The 18064-nt window shown below is 54.3% G+C and overlaps 1 protein-coding gene across 1 annotated transcript in view; it reads left to right on the forward strand.

Moving 5' to 3' along the window:
* Positions 1-18064, forward strand: part of MYO5B (myosin VB) — a 169098-nt gene that overhangs the window by 50645 nt on the left and 100389 nt on the right. Inside the window, exons 6-10 of the mRNA XM_075533231.1 lie at positions 361-504; positions 2026-2107; positions 5965-6072; positions 9192-9301; positions 13677-13942. Coding sequence (XP_075389346.1) covers positions 361-504; positions 2026-2107; positions 5965-6072; positions 9192-9301; positions 13677-13942 — 710 coding nt within the window. The remainder of the gene's footprint in view (positions 1-360; positions 505-2025; positions 2108-5964; positions 6073-9191; positions 9302-13676; positions 13943-18064) is intronic.

The following is an 18064-nucleotide window of genomic DNA, read 5'->3' on the forward strand; positions in this document are numbered from 1 at the left end:
GGTAGACCTGCCCGGGTGAGATGGTAACTCTTCACTGGAGTAGAAAGCCCAGTCTTTCTCCTATCGAGCGGCTGGTATTTTCAAGGGCTGACTTTGACTGTGCAGGTAGCAGCCCAGGGCGGAACCCGTAAGCCCCCAGGACTCCTTGTCTTATGAGTAAGAGGTTGGAAAGTCAGGCTTTCCTCTTCGTTTTTATTTCTGGTACGTCTGCGCACATTGGTCTCTCCATATCGGGGACTCTGTCAGTGAGGACGGGGAGAGAACAGAAACGAGGTCCCTGACTCTAGATGCGACCGCAGACACCGTCCCCAAAGAGTCACATCTCGCTGGTTACACGGCTCTTCTGTGTGTTCTGCCCAGGCCATTGGAAATGCGAAAACCACCCGCAACGACAACAGCAGTCGCTTTGGGAAGTACATTCAGATCGGCTTCGATAGAAGGTACCACATCATCGGAGCCAACATGCGGACCTACCTGCTGGAAAAGTCCAGAGTGGTCTTCCAGGTGAGTGTGGGGAAGGGCTTGTCTCGCAGGCTTCCCCCTGGGGGAGGCCCTCGCACCTCTGCCCCGCTCCCAAAGGACGCCTCTCCTCTTCAGAACCTGCACGGCGATGCAGTTTTCCTCGGGGATTTCTCTCTCTCCTTCCATCAGGAGGTGTTTATTGATAGGCCACAGACCTTAAACCAATCCAAGCTCACTGCCACCGAGTCGTGCTGACTCACAGCGACCCTAGCGGGCAGGGGAGAAATGGCCCCTGTGAGTTTGCGACTCACTCTTTGCAGGAGTCGAAGTCCCGTCTTCTCGCGCAGAGCTGCTGCTGGTTTCTGACCCATCCTGTGATTGGCGTAACCGACAGACCAGGACACACCAGAGCTGGCTCAAGACCTTGGGTCCTGGGGCAAATGCCAAACATCTCCTCCAGCATTGCTTTCTGGAAGCGGAGTATTCTTTTGAGAGTTCATCAGCAGACACCTACGGCGTGTCTGTTACGTGCCGACCCTGCACTGCACTGCGAAGGCATGGTGGGGGATAGGATAGTCCATTCTGTCACAGAGTCTGATTCTTAGGGTCAGGGGAATGTCGCAGAGAGCAGGGTCAGTGGGCTCCTGCTCTGGCCAGGAGCCTAAGGAGGTGGGTTAGTCTTCCCTGCTCGCTGCCCACACCCTCCACCCCAGCAACGCTCCTGGCTTCTCTGTAGCCACCTTCCTCCTCCTCCCTGGTGGGGGTCAGTGCCATTCAAGACTCAGAGCTGTAATATCCAGAGCCTGGCTCCCTGTTGACCACCTCCCGCTTCCTTGGTACACGCTCTGCCTCTGAGCTTCATGACATCCAGGCCCTTGGTTGAACACCAAGATCGCTGCAGCTCTGGTTTCTCCGTCTCCTGTCTCCTCACTGGGGCTGAGACGATGTCTGAGGACGTTGATAAAAGCCGGCTGCTGGCTTCCTTCCTTTTTGCCCCGGGTGCCCTCTCTCCTTCAAGGCTCTAGAGGGCAGGCTCCCCTCCCTCCATGCGGTTCCTGGGACTCTCCCCTCTTCCTTCACATCCCTGGGCTCTGCCCAGTCCTCCTGGACAAGCCCTCCCCCAGCGCTCAGCCACCTGAACGTCCCATGTCAGTCCCGCCTGGACCTGGAGCCTTTCCCGACTGCTCCCGCATGACCCGATGGGCAAGGGAATGTAGTTTGTTCTTGCATCCAAGCCTCCCAATGGAGCAAAGCCACTTCTAGCAGGGAAATGACAGGCTGTGGGGAGTCTTGGCCCAGCAGCAGGGAAGGCTGCCTGCTTACTTACTGCCCGGCCGGCCCCCCATTGATGGAAGGAACGAAGGAACAGTGAAATACCTTGTCTCCCCAAGTCTGTGTCAAGAGGAGAAAATCCTCAGATAGGAAAAGGGTCCCTAAAAGTGAGTGAACACGCTGGAGAGAGAGGGGGACCTGCCAGGGGACTGGTGGGTGGGGGCACACCACCTGAGGACTTGAGCTGGGGAGGGGCTGATCCTGAACCATCTTCACTGTTTCCTCCTCCAGGCAGACGAGGAGCGGAATTACCACATCTTCTACCAGCTCTGCGCTGCTGCCAGCCTCCCGGAATTCCAGGAGCTGGCCCTCAGTGAGTCGGGGGCCCAAGGTCCTCAGGGGGCTGGGGCAGGTGCTACCCAGAGGCCCCAGATGTGGGCTTTCATCTCAGCTGTGCCTCGAACACCGGCACATCCCCCGGACCTACCTCTCTATGAACCACAGCTTCCCCCATAGGATCACAGGGCCCCTGACTCCCAGGCATCTGCACTGGAGAGCCTGAGCGTGTGTGGAGCTCAGAGGCCGAGGTGGGAGAGCGTTCTGCTGAGTGAGCGTAAGGGGCTTGGCGTGATTTAAAGTCCTATGTACCCTGAGGCATCCTAAGACAGGTCTCTAACCAGGACCCTCCAGAGCAGTGGTTTGCAACCTTCCTCATGCCGTGACCCTTTCACACAGTTCCTCATGTTGCGGTGACCCACCCCCACCATAAAATTATTTTTGTTGCTATTTCATCACTGTCATTTTGCTACTGTGATGAATCAGGTGACCCCCCCTAAAAAATGTTGTTTGACCTCCAAAGGGGTCTCGACCCACAGGTTGAGAACCGCTGCTCTAGAGATTTTGCTAGTACGCATCACATACTTGTGACTGACATGTTCACACCAGAGTGGAGGGCTGAGACGACAGGAAAAGGAAGAAGGTCAAGGTGGCCGTGCAGGGCAAAGAGAGGTGGCTGGGGAGGTGTGTGGGCACACCCAGGCATTGCCAAAGACAATCGGGGGCACTGGGGACAATGCCACTCAGGACTGCAGGCATCAGATAGCCTGGGTGCTCTCCCCTGAATGGCGGGAAAGCTGACAGCCTCGCGACACTGTGCAAGGGCGGGAGGTGGCTGTACCCAGGGCCTGAGGGGCGAGTCTCAGGTGGTGCCCAGCAGGCAGAAAGGTAGCCCTGCAGTGGGTCCAAGTCCTCCTTGGTGCCCTTGAACTCCAGCCAGCTTGCCCCGAGGCTGTCGACAAGGAGGGGTAAGAGAGGAAGGCAGAGTATGTGTATCAAGCAGGCCTTAGTTCTTAACACCACACGGAGATCGCGCGGGACAAGGAGCCCTGGTGGGATGGTTGTTGTGGTCGGTCTGTGATCCACCTAGTCGGCAGTTCAAACCAGCAGCTTTGGGAGAAAGACCCAGCTTTCTACTCTTGTCAACAGCAACAGTCTCAGAAACCCACAGGGGGTCGCGATGAGTCAGCATTGACTCCATGGCAGTGAGTTTTGCTTTTGGGGCTCAGAGTCCCTGGAGGCAGCTCCTTCGCAGGCTGGTATCAGGTCCTTGGCTGGCCAGAATGGAGGAGCTGGGTATGTGGACCGTGGTTCCCCAAAGTGAGTGACAACCCACCTCCCCACCCCCGAGGACTGGAAGGATCCAAGTGGCGGGGGCAGGGGAGGAGGGCACGAAAGCAGATACCTACACTTTGCCCCGGATGATGAGCAGACACGTTTGTTTTTGCCAGGTTGGAAGCCCACCTCTCTTCCAGCATCTGTGCTTTGCTGGTTTAATCTACTCTTGGGGTCTCCGAAGAGGATTTGAGACCTGCCCCCCATGAGTACCACCTCATTAACCTCACAGAGAAAGCCCATTTCCAAATGGGATTCTAACCCCAGGTTGAGGGCTTAGGATTTATGACACCTATTTGAGGGGGGGGTGGGGATCCCAACTCAACCCATACCGGGCCCCAAAGAAGAACCCCCTTCTGGATGCTGTAAGATGGCTTCGCACTGTTCTCCGGATGCCCGTCAGGCTGATTCTCAACTGCCCCTGCTGAGGAGAGCAGGGCGGAGCAATGCCCTGGCGGGGTCCCTGTGGCTCCGTGGTTGGGGACCAGGCCACATAACACCCACGGGCAACCTCCTCTTTCTTTCCCAGAGCGGGATGCAGGCTTTCGGTCACCCTGCAGGTGTCTAAGGTGAGGTTTGCAGGCAGGGTGCACAACTGGCGAGATTCACTTGGCTCCCTTGAGACCAGCTCGTTCCACTGGCGCTTTCAGGTGCCCCTGCTTCTTTGCCTCCTCAGCGGGGTCTGTCCGTGGAGGTGCGCAATGCCATCCTCACTCGGTGCCTCTCTCAGTGACTGCCTCCCAGTGCCCGGTGAGAGCAGTTGAAAGCCACCGAGCTACTTTGATCGATTTCTCGCCCTCCTGTCCCTGCACACCCTCTCCTAGAGCATCTCAGGTGAAATGAAGAACTCTTGGAAGAGCTTTGGTGCTGGGGCTCGCCTGTCTCTGGCCTGAGGTTGGATTAGTGGCAAGCCCTGCTGCTTCAGCTTAGAGCCCGGTTCCACTGATAACCCAGCCTGGGTTCAGTGAGTAGCCAGAAGCGTCAAATTAACGAGGGCTTAGCCAGGGGCTCTTGAGTGGCTATTTAGAACCCACGTACATCCATCCCGCCCCCTCCACATCCCTCTCCAGGCTTCACCTCAAATAGGTGGCTCAAATGACAAAGTCTCTGCCAGACTCTGCCTGCAGTTGTGCACCTGTCTGAGAATGGACGGAGATTTGCATCCAGGCATGCCAGCCTGCCCCGTCACCATGGCCTGTGGCATTCAAAATGATCATTCAAACCAAGCAAGGCCTCTCCCGGCCAACTTGTTAGAACAGGAGTACACGGTCATAAACATACAGGTGTTGTGGGCCCCCATTCCCTTAAATACTACTTTGGGCATCTTTGCTCCTTTTGACTTTGGAGCATTTCGATAAGCAGGCTACCTCTCTGGCCTTGCACAGGTCCCCAGGTGAAGCACAAGGTCATGACCTTGGCTTCGATGGTCCAGGGCTCTGATTGCAGGGTTCACCCCCCGGTGGCCTGTACGCGGTTGATTGATGACGTCGCTCTCAGGGGTGGTAGGTGGTGAAGTCTTAGGGACCGACCTGCAGGAGAGGTGGGGCCTGGCAGGCAAAGAGGGTAGGGAAGGCAGACTGCAGTGTATTTGACTGGTTTATCAGTCGCCTGGAACCTTCCTTTGGCAGCAGGCGATTGGACCCAGGGCTGTGGAGACCAGCATGGAGACAATGAAGAGACTTGGATTCTGAGATCCAATTGGAAGGATGAGGTGTTGGGGACGGAGCAGGAATTGAGATGAAGATGCATCTGAAACTTGCTTAACTTCTTTGCATCCAACCATACATTGTCAGGTCAAGAGGAAATATTTCCACCCAGATTTTCCAGGGGGATTTCTGACTGTGTGCCACTGTTGTCTTACATGTTGACCTCTGAGTCTATTCTCTCAACAAGAGCCAATTCTTCCGTCCTCCCTGTAGCTCAAATACTGCCCTTTGCTAAGGTTGCCTCTGAACAGAAGACACAGCCTGGGCCACTCCTGTCCAGCCATCCCCAAGGCAATTACCAAAGGGCTGATGGGAGAGGAAGTAACCTGGGGGTGGGAGCATCCCTGTGAGAGGGTCTCCACCTGCATTTTTTGTACCTCCATTGTTCAGGTGTGTGCCCCAACTTCGTGAAAAGGAGACACCCATGCAAAATGCCCAGATGTCTCCGACTTGCCAAATGAAGTTGTCAGACTAATACTGTCTAAGGGTATCAAAATCTGTGATTGCGTCTAGGCTGGGTAAACATTGTATCGTGTTCATCAGATCCTAGTTGTAGAAAGTCTATCTGTCCATTGAACTACTCATGACTTTCCTTGGATGGGAGAGAGAGAGAGAGAATGTGTTTTCCCACATGCCAATTTTTTAAACCTGGCAACACATTCCGTTAGAGTAGTAGAACTTTATGCAAGAGCCTTCCCCATTTGCCATTGTGGAGAAAGACTGTTTCTAAGGACCTGGCTTGTAATCCTGCGAGGATTGGGGCTGGGAGCTGCACACCGAGGGAGTCGAGGTCATCTGGGGCCGTCCCCTGTAGGGGAATCCAGGCTGACACTTCCCTCCTTGCCTCCCGCAGCCTGTGCTGAGGACTTCTTTTACACGTCCCAGGGGGGAGACACGTCCATCGAGGGGGTAGATGACGCGGAAGACTTTGAGAAGACCCGCCAAGCCTTCACGCTTCTCGGTAAGCAGCTCCTGGGTGGGGAGATGGGCGCAGAGGGTTGACTTCCAATGGGAGAAGGAGGCCTGTCCTTGCCAGCCATCACGGGAGTGGGGGAATGCCCACTTGGTCACGGTGAAGATTGTCTTACTCTCTCTTTCCCTCTCAGTCATTGAAATCCTAAGCTTCAAGGTCAGAGCTTTGTGACCTGTTTGAGGTTCACTCTCTCAGATAACTGGAGAAGGTCTCTTTTCACTCCTTCGGGCCACTGAAGCCCAAAGAGAAATACCAAGTGTAGCCACGTCTGCCCGTGATTGGTGTGGTGGAGGCAGTGTCCCTCTGGCAGAGAGAACATCCCACTGGGACCGGGCGCTGGTGTCCCGCATTGTGGAATCCGAGTGTAGGCAGATGGTGAGAGTCTAAGCTTTGTCGTGTGCCGGTGTTATAGCTGGTAACTCTGCTTCCACTGAGAACTTGGCAGTGGTGCTCTTATATCAGCCAGATCAATCTCTCTCCCTCTCTTCAGGGGCAGAGGGGGAGTCGAGCTAGGGAAAGAGCCCCCTCCTCTGCCCATTTTGGGGGAGCAGGGCCCCAGGTGATATGGTTAAAGGGGGAGAGCCTTTCTTCAACTGAGGAATGGAAGTGGAAGTGGGGGAAGTCAGACGGAGGAAGGGGAATGCTGTCTTGCCATTGTCTCCTAGCACTTACTCTAGCGCCCAGCTGGCGGAGGAGACATGTGTGCCAGCTCCAGCCCCACTCTCCCAAAGCGGAGAGCTGAGAGGGATAGCCCCAGCACCCCTGGCACTCCCACCCCCACGGTGCAGACCTGCTTTGTTCTCCAGAGCCGGAAGCAGGTGTGGAGGAGCTTTGACATTGAGCAGGGCGGCACTCTGAGAGAAAGCAAACCATCTCTGCAGCTGCCCCTGTCTTGCCATTGTGGGCAGTGGGCATGAGCTCATCCAGGGACAAGGTAGTGTCCTGCCAGCCTCTAAGGAGACTGAGCACCCCAATTCTCAAAGCAAATGACCCTTGGAAGAACCTCTTCCCTTCTCTTGAACAAACACATCTGCTCTTGGATTCCAGCAAAAGGTCAGCCAACCTTTTCTGAAAGGGCAAGCCGGTCGATATTTTAGGGCTTGTGAGCCTTACGATTCTGTTATAAGGACTTCACTCAGAAGTGGCCATGGGCTCAGTAGGTGGCTGGGACACTCTAGGCCCTCATAACCAGTGATGTTTGGACTTATTGGACTTATTGTTCCCTACTCCACACTTTACGGAGCCCGAGCCCTTCTCCAGGGACGGGCCTTCCTGAAAGCATGCAAAGCACGTGACACAACGCCTCACCATCCGCGCTTCTGAGAAGCACCCTGGCTGGACTTCCTCCCAGGCAGAGCTGCTTGTCAGGCAGCCCGTGGCACATTCTTCTTCAACACCGCAGGTCAAAGGCATTCACACACGCCCAGCCCTCACATGCGTATGGAGGCGCGACTGAAAATGGTGGCACCACGTCAGGCTCACCTTCGTCAAGGTGATATCTTTGTAGCACATGTCCAGAGGTGGTAACCTGCTGACCTGCCCCACCCAGTCGGCCCATGGGCATTGAATATACACCCAAGTAAAATTAAATCCTTGACGGCCGCACTTTCCATTGATTGAGCTGTTATTGCTAATTAGCTGTTATGCTAATTAGACTTGTCATGCGTGTGTTTGGGGTGTGTGTGTGTGTGGAAGAGGAACCCCCACTGAAGCCTGTAGTCCAGTGGTTCTCAACCTGTGGGTCATGACCCCTTTAGGGTGGAATGACCCTTTCACAGGGGTCCCCGATTCATAGCAGTAGCAAAATGACAGTGATGAAGTAGTAACAAAGATAATGTTATGGTTGGGGGATCCCCTCCACATGAGGAGCTGGATGAAAGGGTCGCAGCACAAGGAAGGCTCAGAACCACTGGTACAGTTTGTGGTCTCCATCATTCAGTTCAAGTCCTTTCTGCTTTCTGCAAGCGAGGTTGTGCCCCCTGCATATTGCAAGCTGCCGACTGCGTCCCCCTGCAGTACCGACGCCGTGTGCTGCATCAGGTACTCCGGCTTGTGCGAGCATTTGCTCGCGTGCAGGCTGGACACTGAAAGAACGCCACGCTGACATACACGCTTTGCTAATTTTAACTGCTGGTGCATCCTCTCGTTCTGTCTGAGTGACCGCCTCTTGGTCTATCTACATACAGTTTCTGCGTGCCCACGATTAGTGTCCTGGAGTTTACGTTCCTTGCAGTGTTATCTGTAATCGCTTATGATCCGTGGGGTGGACACCTTTGCATAATCAATACAACACAGCTGAACAGCTTCCACATCATTGCACCCTGGGGAGGAATAGAGAGCAACGATTTTATTTCTCAACCTCCTATTTACATCATCCCATAGCCTCTCTTTTATAAGTCTGAACTATTTCATAACTTTAAAAGAAGCGATAATGCCTAAATCTAAATATGAACGCGTAGGGATTAGCTGTGTATTTGGTCCTGCATGTAAGTAAATTTAACCAGAGGCATTTCCTGTGACATTGGGTCCCCGTGCCACATAGCCCTGGGGTGAAGTTTCCGTAACAGGGAAGGAGCACGGAATGTGGAAAGGGGCTGACGAGCCTGCTGGCCATCCAGCTTTCCCTGGAGAAGTGCCCCCTCCTTTTTCCTGTTGGCACTGTGGATACCTCTCACACAAGTCTGCAGGATATTATGTCAGGGGGGAAACAGTGGCAGATAAATCACCATTCTTGTTAGACACATAAAAAGATCCAGAAAGGTGGACCGACACAGTCCAAGAGGAGTCTGCGTGATTGCTGCCTGGCCCTGCTCCTGGCGGTGTTCAGAGGGTAGCGTGGGCCCTCTGGTTTGATTGGGGCAATTGCCGTGAGGCTATTTCCCTTTTAGTTCGGGGAGGGGGACCTTTGCCCTCGGAGCTGTTGCCAAGAGCGGCAATCACTGGGTGAGGAGCCCGGATCATTTGGGGAATCACTGGCCCAGAAAGGAAGATCAAGCCTTATTTTTTGTTAAGGAGTTCTTCAGAAGAGTGAGATGCCCTTTGTGCCTTGCCGGGGAGATTGAGTGCCATTCATTCGTCTTCATCATCATCATTTTTGTCCCTCCCAGGAGTGAGGGAGTCCCATCAGATGAGCATTTTTAAGATAATTGCTTCTATCCTGCACCTGGGGAATGTGGAGATCCAGGCTGAGCGCGATGGCGACTCCTGCAGTGTATCGGTAAGTTGCACACCCACTCCAGAGGCACTGTGCGCACCTGGCCTCTTCCAGCCTCTCTCCGGCTTTTACATGCTGGCCTTGCAGTGAGAGGACACTTATTCTTAACAGCAGTGGTGTCTGTCCACTTGCTGATAACGCCTGAGGAGCACAAATCCTTTTCAAATCGACTGCTATCAAATGTCTGTCACACACTGCCCCCCCCCCCGAGATTAGAATTTCCTGGCTGGCCAATATGTTTTTTTCCTGATGGGTTGATTTTCCATGGAATGCTGGGGGCAGTCATCTACCCACTGAATGCTTTCTGAGCTGTGGAAGATGCCCAGTGCTGTCAGGGATATGATAGTGGGGTGGGGTGGGGTGGGGGACCTGTCACCATGCTTGGGGGCTATCTCTGAGGAGTTTATGGTCTGAGTAGACAAGAGAAATGCCAACATGAAGGGGCAATGATTAGTGCCAAGGAGAAGGAAGAGGGTAGATGAAGCAGGGGCATAATTAGTCCAGAGGACAGAGGGAATGGCAGGGACCCCAGCCTCCATGACCCTGAGACCAGAAGAACTAAATGGCACCCAGTTACCACCCTGGACTGCCTGGAAATGGATCAGAATAGAAGGTTGTGGAGAAAATGGGGGGAAATGCAGATTCAAACCAAAGCCCTAGAGACAAGGCTTCCTGCTTGGATAGAGATGGCGTAACACCCACCCTTGCAGCCAACGGCCCTCAGACTTGCTGCAGGCTCAACTGTCAGCCAAACCCTAGGAAGGGTTGATCTCGTGAAGCGTGACACCAGCATCATCAACCACAGGAGCTCCCAAGGGGCCAGCATTACCTCAGAGAGGTCACGTTGAGCAGGCTGAAGGGACATGGCAAACACCGGGAGGGAAGATTTGGGCCGGGTGCTGGAATGGGAGCGGACAATGAATGTCACCACACAAGGAAGGCATGAATCGTTGAGTGGAAAACCAGTTTCCTCTGCAAAGTTTTGCCCAAGCCACAATAACGATTGTCGACAACAAAATAAGAGCCACACGACACAAGGTGTTAACAGTATAAAACAGGACACGAAGGGAGGCATCTGGGTGAAGCAACAGCTTGTGCAAGGTGCTACTTTGATTGCCAGTTTCCACTGCTGAGCTGTAGGCTCCTGTTTGCCGTGCTCCCTAGTAATCTAGCCCTGCCCCGCCTCCCCCGTGGGGGCCCTCAGCTGCATTGGTACCCACTGGATGTTTGCGTGTAGTTGGAATGAGGGGTGGAGTTTCAGCATGCTTGGGGAGGAGAAGGTGGTGAAGAGGGTGGATGGGAGGGGGAGGAGGGGGCAGAGAGGGGTAGCTGGCAGATGAGAAGGTTGGGGTACCACATGGTGAGGTTTGCCCTTTCTCTGAAGGATAACAGGAAGGTGAAGCTAGCCTGAACTCTGAGTCAGGACTGCCTGGCCCCCCAATCGTGGGATGTGTGACGTCGGGCAAGCCCATGTTCTCATCTGCAGGGTACAGAGGATATGACTATTTCAGAGGACTGCATGAGGCTTAAGTGAGACAGGTAGACCCCGACTTACGACCTACTTGAGTGTCGCCAAGCTGTACGTAGGGACATCAGTGACTTCGGATGCATCTTATCATTAGTGGCATGTACTACTCATAGGGTTGTCATGTGTGGCTTGCTGACGTAACCATTTCCAGATGTTCACTCACAGATGTAAAGAGACTGAACACAGTGCCTCACCTAGCATTGAGCATGTAGTGTCAGCTGGGGAAGTGCTCCTGGGGCGCCCCTGGAGGAAGGGTTCGGAATTACTGCCTGGGTACAGAGGCGGGGCCGCCTGCTGGAAGGACTGTCTCCAGACCAGCAGTGCACCTTCTGCTCCATGGCTCTGTTTTTAATTAAAGTATGAGAGTGTGGCCCGCGGCGGCCAGGGTTACCTTGGAGATGCAGCAGCAGGCAATTACTTGGACATGGAGAACATTTGTTTCTTGAGTTTGGCAATCGAGGCCCATAAACCGTCGCTGCTCCCTCTGAAGTTGGCTATTTTTAATGACTGTAGCACCATTTAATTAAGCTCAAGTGTAATTGCATGACGTTAAATCAGTTTCAGTTAGCACCTTTCATCAACAGTCGGGGCCAGTCATAGAGGCGAGCAGGCCACAGCCAATTGCCAGGATGGGAACCTGGGCTCTGGGGTGCTTCTCAACCCACCCCCTGGCTTGGAGGCTTGTTGGGCCTCTCTTGCTGGCACCAGGGAGAGAAGGGCATGTGGGCAGGTCTGTTTGCTGCCAGTCACCCATTTAAATGCCACAGCATTGCCAGCAACAGTGCTGGGCCCAGAAATGAAGACGTTATTGGAAGAGGGTCAGATGAACAAGTTAGAAGCTTGCTACCTCTGGACCTGTCCCCTGTACACCTAAGTCCCCACACTTTTACCACAGAGGGCTCGCCTGGCCTCGGGTTCCTCAGCTGAAGAAGAGGGAGCTGCGGTTAGCACCACTCCCCGACTGTTTTCCCAGGACCCTTGACCCTTGGCAATGTCCTAGGGAAACCGGGGCTCTTTGGTCCACTCAGGCTAGGGACTGTCATAGAGTATCAGCCTCCTAGTGTATCGGTGTGCTGGGAGAAGCCTGGTACTAGCCCTTCTCTGCTTCCGCAGTTACTGCTGGAGGAGTCTTGGCTGTAAGGGTGTGTGGGATGGGGATGGGCCGGTTATTGTGTACCCTGACTCCTTGTAGCTCCCTCTGGTTGCCACAGACAGATTTGAAATATCTGGAAAGGGGGAAGGAAAAAAAGGCCTGGGATCTGGTGCCCAGGGAGGAATGGCATCATTGCTTGTGCTCATTCTCATTGAGCCAACCCTCCTGGAAATCGTACAAGCCTCCTCATCATCAGACACGGAGTCCCACAGGGTGCTTTGGGCCATCAGTGCCCTGTTCTAAAGGATTTCCTTTCTGCCCCAAGGTTCTTAATAAGCTCTCCAGTAGGCTGACAGACGGGCTGGGCTCCTGGCTCCCAGACAGCTTTAGATGAGGGGGTAAATAAAGGGCAAGAGGAGCTTCGAGAAGTGCAGGTTTTGTGGGGGTAGATTACCTGAGGGATCTGTGCTTGGGATGAGCCAGACCAGACCCCAGCAGAAGTATGGTACCCTTGTGACTCAGAGGCAGGCTGAGGTGATTGGTACACACACCTCTGAGAGCCTGGTGAGTGCCTGCTGCATGGGCAAACCATTACACCACTGGGACTCGGCTTCCTTACCCGGGTGAGAAGGGGCTTCCACTGGGGGCCTTCCCACCTTCTTAACAGCACTAAGCGGGTGGATGCTATCAGTTATGCATGAACTTGAAGTGATCTTTACAGGTCAAAATCAGTGACACAAAAAAGCCATTTGTCCTGGCTTTCCACGTTCCCATACCCTTCCCCCAGGGCAGCAGGGGCTTTAACGTGTGTGTGTGTGTGTGTGTGTGTGTGTGTGTGTGTGTGTGTAGGAACCAGCCCATGTGCTACAAAAGGGTTGAAGTCTGTTTCAATGTTACTTTTCCCATTAGTAACCCCTCAGACAGTGTTTAGAGCTGATGGGGAGGAGCCTGTGTTAATGAAGTGCATCACACCTTCTAAGTGAAAACCCACTGAAAAGCAGTGTCAGTGGCGGCCCCCAGCCCTTCTGAGCACACCCACTGGGGCCACGGGTCCTTCGAAAACCCCTCTCCTCCCCAGTGATTCCAACCCAGACAAGAGCCGGTGTATTACTGTCCAGGAGGGGTCCCGGAACCTCTGGAGGGGGACAGCAGTGGCTGGATGCCTCTCACAGCCCCTTCCTGCTGTGGACATCCACAGCTCATTCCTGGGTGCACAGGGGCTCCTCACAGGTCACACGTGTAGGGGACACATGTAGAGGGAGGCGAGGACTGCTCTGGGGGCATGAGGGAGCACCTCATGGGGGCTCTGCAGATGGAACTGCGCGCTCACTGGTCTGGGGCTGCCGCCTCCTGACTCCTTACGCTGGAAGGAGCGTCCTCTCGGATGCTGTCCATTCCCATCCTGCTGCCTTCATGCCGGGCAGCTCTCCCCGCAGTGACCCTGCAGCAGCCTGGCGGTAGAGCAGAAGGCGGGGAAAACTCGGAGGGTTGTGTGTGTTTTGTTATACTGATAATCGAACCATTCACAGGTGTGAAGGTGACCTTGAGCACCTCTGCTTGGACGGTACTTGTCTCCCTTGTCGGTGTGGGGGTGAGGCCGCTGCTAAGGAGGAAGTGGCCGGGTTCTGGAGTGCTGAGCGGGTCTTGGGTTTTGGCTTGTTGTTCCCTCTGGGCAGCAGTGGGGAGGAAGGGACCCCACAGTGGTGGGCTAGGCCTCCACGCCCATCCTGAACCCCTCTGCCCTGTGTCTTGCTCAGCCCCAGGACGAGCACCTGGACAGCTTCTGCCGACTGCTGGGCGTGGAGCACAGTCAGATGGAGCACTGGCTGTGTCACCGCAAGCTGGTCACCACCTCGGAGACCTATGTGAAGACCATGTCCCTGCAGCAGGTGATCAACGCCCGCAACGCCCTGGCCAAGCACATCTATGCCCAGCTGTTCGGCTGGATCGTGGAGCACGTCAACAAGGCCCTGCACACCACCCTCAAGCAACACTCCTTCATCGGGGTCCTGGACATCTACGGGTAGGCTGCCCCCGCTTACCCACTGGTCAGCAGTACCTTCCTGCTGGGAGCCACGGGCTAGCCCGGCCTGTTCCCGGCGATTCCCAAGCAGAAGTGAACTCACCCCAGTAGCCAAAATGGGATCAAAACCCCAAACCAAACCCACTGCCATCAAGGCGATGCTGATGCACCGTGACCCCATAGGGCAGAGTAGAGGCCCCTGTGAGTTCCTGAGACTGACTATTCACAAGAGAAAGCCCCGTTGTCTCCCACAGGGCTGCATGGGGGTTTCGAACTGCTGACCTTGCAGGTCGCAGCCAATGTGCCACAGCTGCACCACCAGGCTCCTTTGATATGGGGAGGGGGCACATGTGGGGTTGTCACAGTGACGGGGCGCCCTCTTGGCAGCTCAGGGCCTGAGGCCCAGGTGCTAGGTGGCCTTCATTAGGGAGGACAGTCCCAAGGAGGAATATCCAGCTGCTGCCGAGTCCTCTCTGATTCGTAGTGACCGTGTGTGTGTGTGTGTGTGTGTGTGTGTGTGTGTGTGTGTTGTTGCGGGGGGAGTTGTGGACTAGAACTGTGCTCTGTCTGGGCCTCGGGCTGATTTTCCATGAGCAGATTGCCAAACCTGTCTTCTGAAGGTGCCCTTGGGAGGGGGGGGGTTCAACTCTCCCCTCTAACGGTGGCTAGCCTGTTCACTGTCATCATGCCCCCACCCCAGCAAAACACGCATCATCCTCCTGCTGAAACATGCCCACCGGGCATCCTTTCTCCCCCCAGAGAGGGCGATGACGGCCCGATGGCACACTGCAAGTTTCTGTGAGGAGCGGACACTGGTTATGTTTGGTCTCCAGTTATCCCGAGCCCTCCCAGACTTTGCCATCAGGCAGGGTGGTGATTGTGGGCAGTCGGTCTTGGAGTCCTGCACCCAGAAATCTGCCCGAATCCAAAGACCCATTGGCGGGAGCAGTGTGTACCATTACAGGCAATGGGGTGTCATGGTGGCCTCGAAAGTGTGCTTGCTTTGGGCTGCTGTCTCCAGCCACCTGTCAATGGCTCTATGAGGACCCGGCCCCTTGGTGGGCTTTGGTTGTCACAGCTTGGAACGCATGCTTTGAGCCTCCGCCTCTCTGAGCTTCTTTCCAGATCATTCTAGAATTAGTTGGAATGGTACCAACTGGGCCGCAACCTCCCTTGCACATTTCCCCCTTGACTGCAGGGCTGTCCTCCTTATACTGATAGTGGGTAAAATCCTCCTATATCTTTAAATTATACAAGCCATGGCTTCTGTTTAAATAGAAGTTCAGACCCATGAAAGGGCAGTGCTGGCCACTTGAAAAGCCTGCTCAGGCAAAGCTCTGGCAGGCCTCGCCTGATACTGAGAATGTAAACCAGACCAGCCCCACTGCCCTCGAGTGGACACTGACCCACAGAGGGTGAATCTTCAGGAAGCAGGCTGCCACATCGGTCGCCTGGGGAGCGGCTGGTGGGTTTGGACCACCAACCTTCCAGGTAGCAGCCCAACACTCAGCCACTCAGCCCCCAGGGCTGCTTAGGTGGAGGCCACAGTAGAGCCACATCCCTTCTAGAATCGACCTCCCTCCGCATGGAAAGATCTGCCTGCCACCCTCTCTGCAGCTCTGATGTACCAGCTGATCACTGGTTCCAAACCAAACTAGCTCGCAGCGATGGGGGAAGAGATGAGCTATGTGACAGCGAGGCAGTGGGGGGGGGGGGCAGCGGGAAGCGCCCAGCCATGGGCTCTGTGCAAGAGAGGAGGGCACGCTTGTTTGCAGTCAGGACAGCTTTACGCAGAGCTGAGACTGGAGCTGGATCTTTTAAAACATGGAGGAGGAAGGAGTCAGATTGCAAGAAGTCCTGGGGGGTGCACACAGTTTCGTGCTCAGCTGCTGGAATCCACCCCACGGCAGTTGGCTTGGGTGGTGTGTGTGTCCAAGTGTGTTAGTCCCGGTTGACTAGAGAAACAAATCTAGAGACATCAATATGTGTGTAAGAGAGTTTTGTATCAAAGAGTAATTGTATGTCAAGAAAACATCCCAGCCCAGTCCAGATCAAATCCATAAGTCCGATGTTAGCCCATATGTCCAATTCCAATCTATAAAGTCCTCTCTGACTCATGAAATACATGCAATGATGCTGAATGCAGGAAGATCACAGGCCAGTGGGTGGAAAGTCTAGTGGATCCAGCAGTGGTAGAAGCATCTCAGCACTGGTGTGGGTCTCCACTCAGCTCCTCCAGCTCTCTGAGCTCTGGCTGCATCAGCATAGTTCCATGTATCTTGTCCGCAGGAAGGTCTCGCAGGGAGTGAGGGTGTGTCCCGCCTCCAAATTAGGTCATCAAGCTGCGACCTGATTGGCAGGCTAAACTCCACCCCTTCACTCTGAAGTCTCAAATTGACAACAGATTACATAGTTACCACAAAGAGGGAGATGAAGGTGAGGACCTCTGTTTTAATAGGAAGGACCATTGAACAGATAGGAAGAGGCAGAGCGAGGAGGAGCGGAGCAGGGACTCCAATCTAGACCTGGAAGCAGGAGAGTGTGTGTCCCCCACCCCACCAGGGACCTGAAGCCTTATGACAGATTGGCTGGTGACCATAACCCCTAGCAGGCCCCTTCCTCCACCCACTGAGGCCCCCTTTGTGCTCAGCGCCTGGAGCCAGCTCAGCAGAGCAGAGGCCAACTGTACCCCTGCCACTGTGCTTTTCTCCTGCCTTCTGGGTTATTTCCATGAAATGGAGCTAGCTCAGAGGTACCCTGCTCCCCCGGCAACCTACATGAGAACCTGCGTGCACTAAGGCTTTAATGTGGGGCGATGAACATGCAGACTTAATAGCACATAGCAATATTGTGGCTTCGGTGTTCTTGTAACGTCAGACACTGCTCCTCTGTTCTGTTAGGTTCATACCTTTTAGCAGTGCCCAGCATTCACATAGCCTGTGTGCCCCTCCCCTACCCGCCACCCCACCCCCAGCATCATCTGTGCATCTGGGGAGGTCACCGTGAGCTGGGCTCCTGGTGCTGCCCAGTCCTTGGCTGCCCACTGGGCCCATGGAAACAGGTTTGTGCTTAGCGCCGCTGTGTCTGTAGGTACCCATTACCTGTGGCCTGAAAGGTGCCATTGTCAGTGGATGGGACAAGAGTCTCTGTGACTCCGTTCCCGATTCTAGAACCCCTGACCTGCTTGTCACCTTCATCACGCAGGGACGCATGGGTGTCTTAGAGAATGCCGGATAGCTTTTCAGGGAGACCTCAGGCCTCCCACCCCACCCCCGACCAAAGCGCATCTCAGGGCCACATCGGGGGACAGTCAGGAGCAGCGTGGGCTGTGGTCACCCCTTTCTCCTTCCTTCTGCACAGCCTGTGCTCCTTGAGCATTCTGCCCCTCCTTTGAGATCTTTATTCTTTTTTGGGAGCAGATTTAGCTTTTTGTTTGTTTAAATCATTTTATTGGGGGCTCGTACAACTCTTGTCACAATCCATCCATCCATCCATCCATTGTGTCAAGCACATTTGTACATGTGTTGCTCTCATCATTCTCAAAACATTTGCTTTCTACTTGAGTCCTTGGTATCAGCTCCTCATTTTCCCCTCCCTCCCCACCCCCCTCCTTCATGGTCCCTTGATAATTTATAAATTATTATTTTGTCATGTCTTACACTGTCTGACATCTCCCTTAACCTACTTTTATGTTCTCTGTCCCCAAGGGAGGGGGTTATATGTAGATCCATGTAATCAGTTCCCCCATTCTACCCCACCTTCCCTCCACCTTCCCAGTATTGTCACTCTCGCCACTAGTCCTGAGGGGTTCATCTGTCCTGGATTCCCTGTGTTTCTAGTTCCTATCTGTTCCAGTGTACATCCTCTTGTCTAGCCAGATTTGTAAGGTAGAATTGGGATCACAATAGTGGGGGCGGGGGAGGAAGCATCAAAGAACTAGAGGAAAGTTGTATGTTTCATTGTTGCCACACTGCACCCTGACTGGCTCATCTCCTCCCCATGACCCTTCTGTAAGGGGATGTCCAGTTGTCTACAGATGAGCTTTGGGTCTGCACTCTGCACTCCCCCTCACTCACAATGATATGATTTTTTTGTTTTTTGATGCCTGATCCCCTCAACACT

The sequence above is a fragment of the Tenrec ecaudatus genome, chromosome 15 (assembly GCF_050624435.1).
Source record: "Tenrec ecaudatus isolate mTenEca1 chromosome 15, mTenEca1.hap1, whole genome shotgun sequence".
Taxonomy (NCBI): Eukaryota; Metazoa; Chordata; class Mammalia; order Afrosoricida; family Tenrecidae; genus Tenrec; species Tenrec ecaudatus.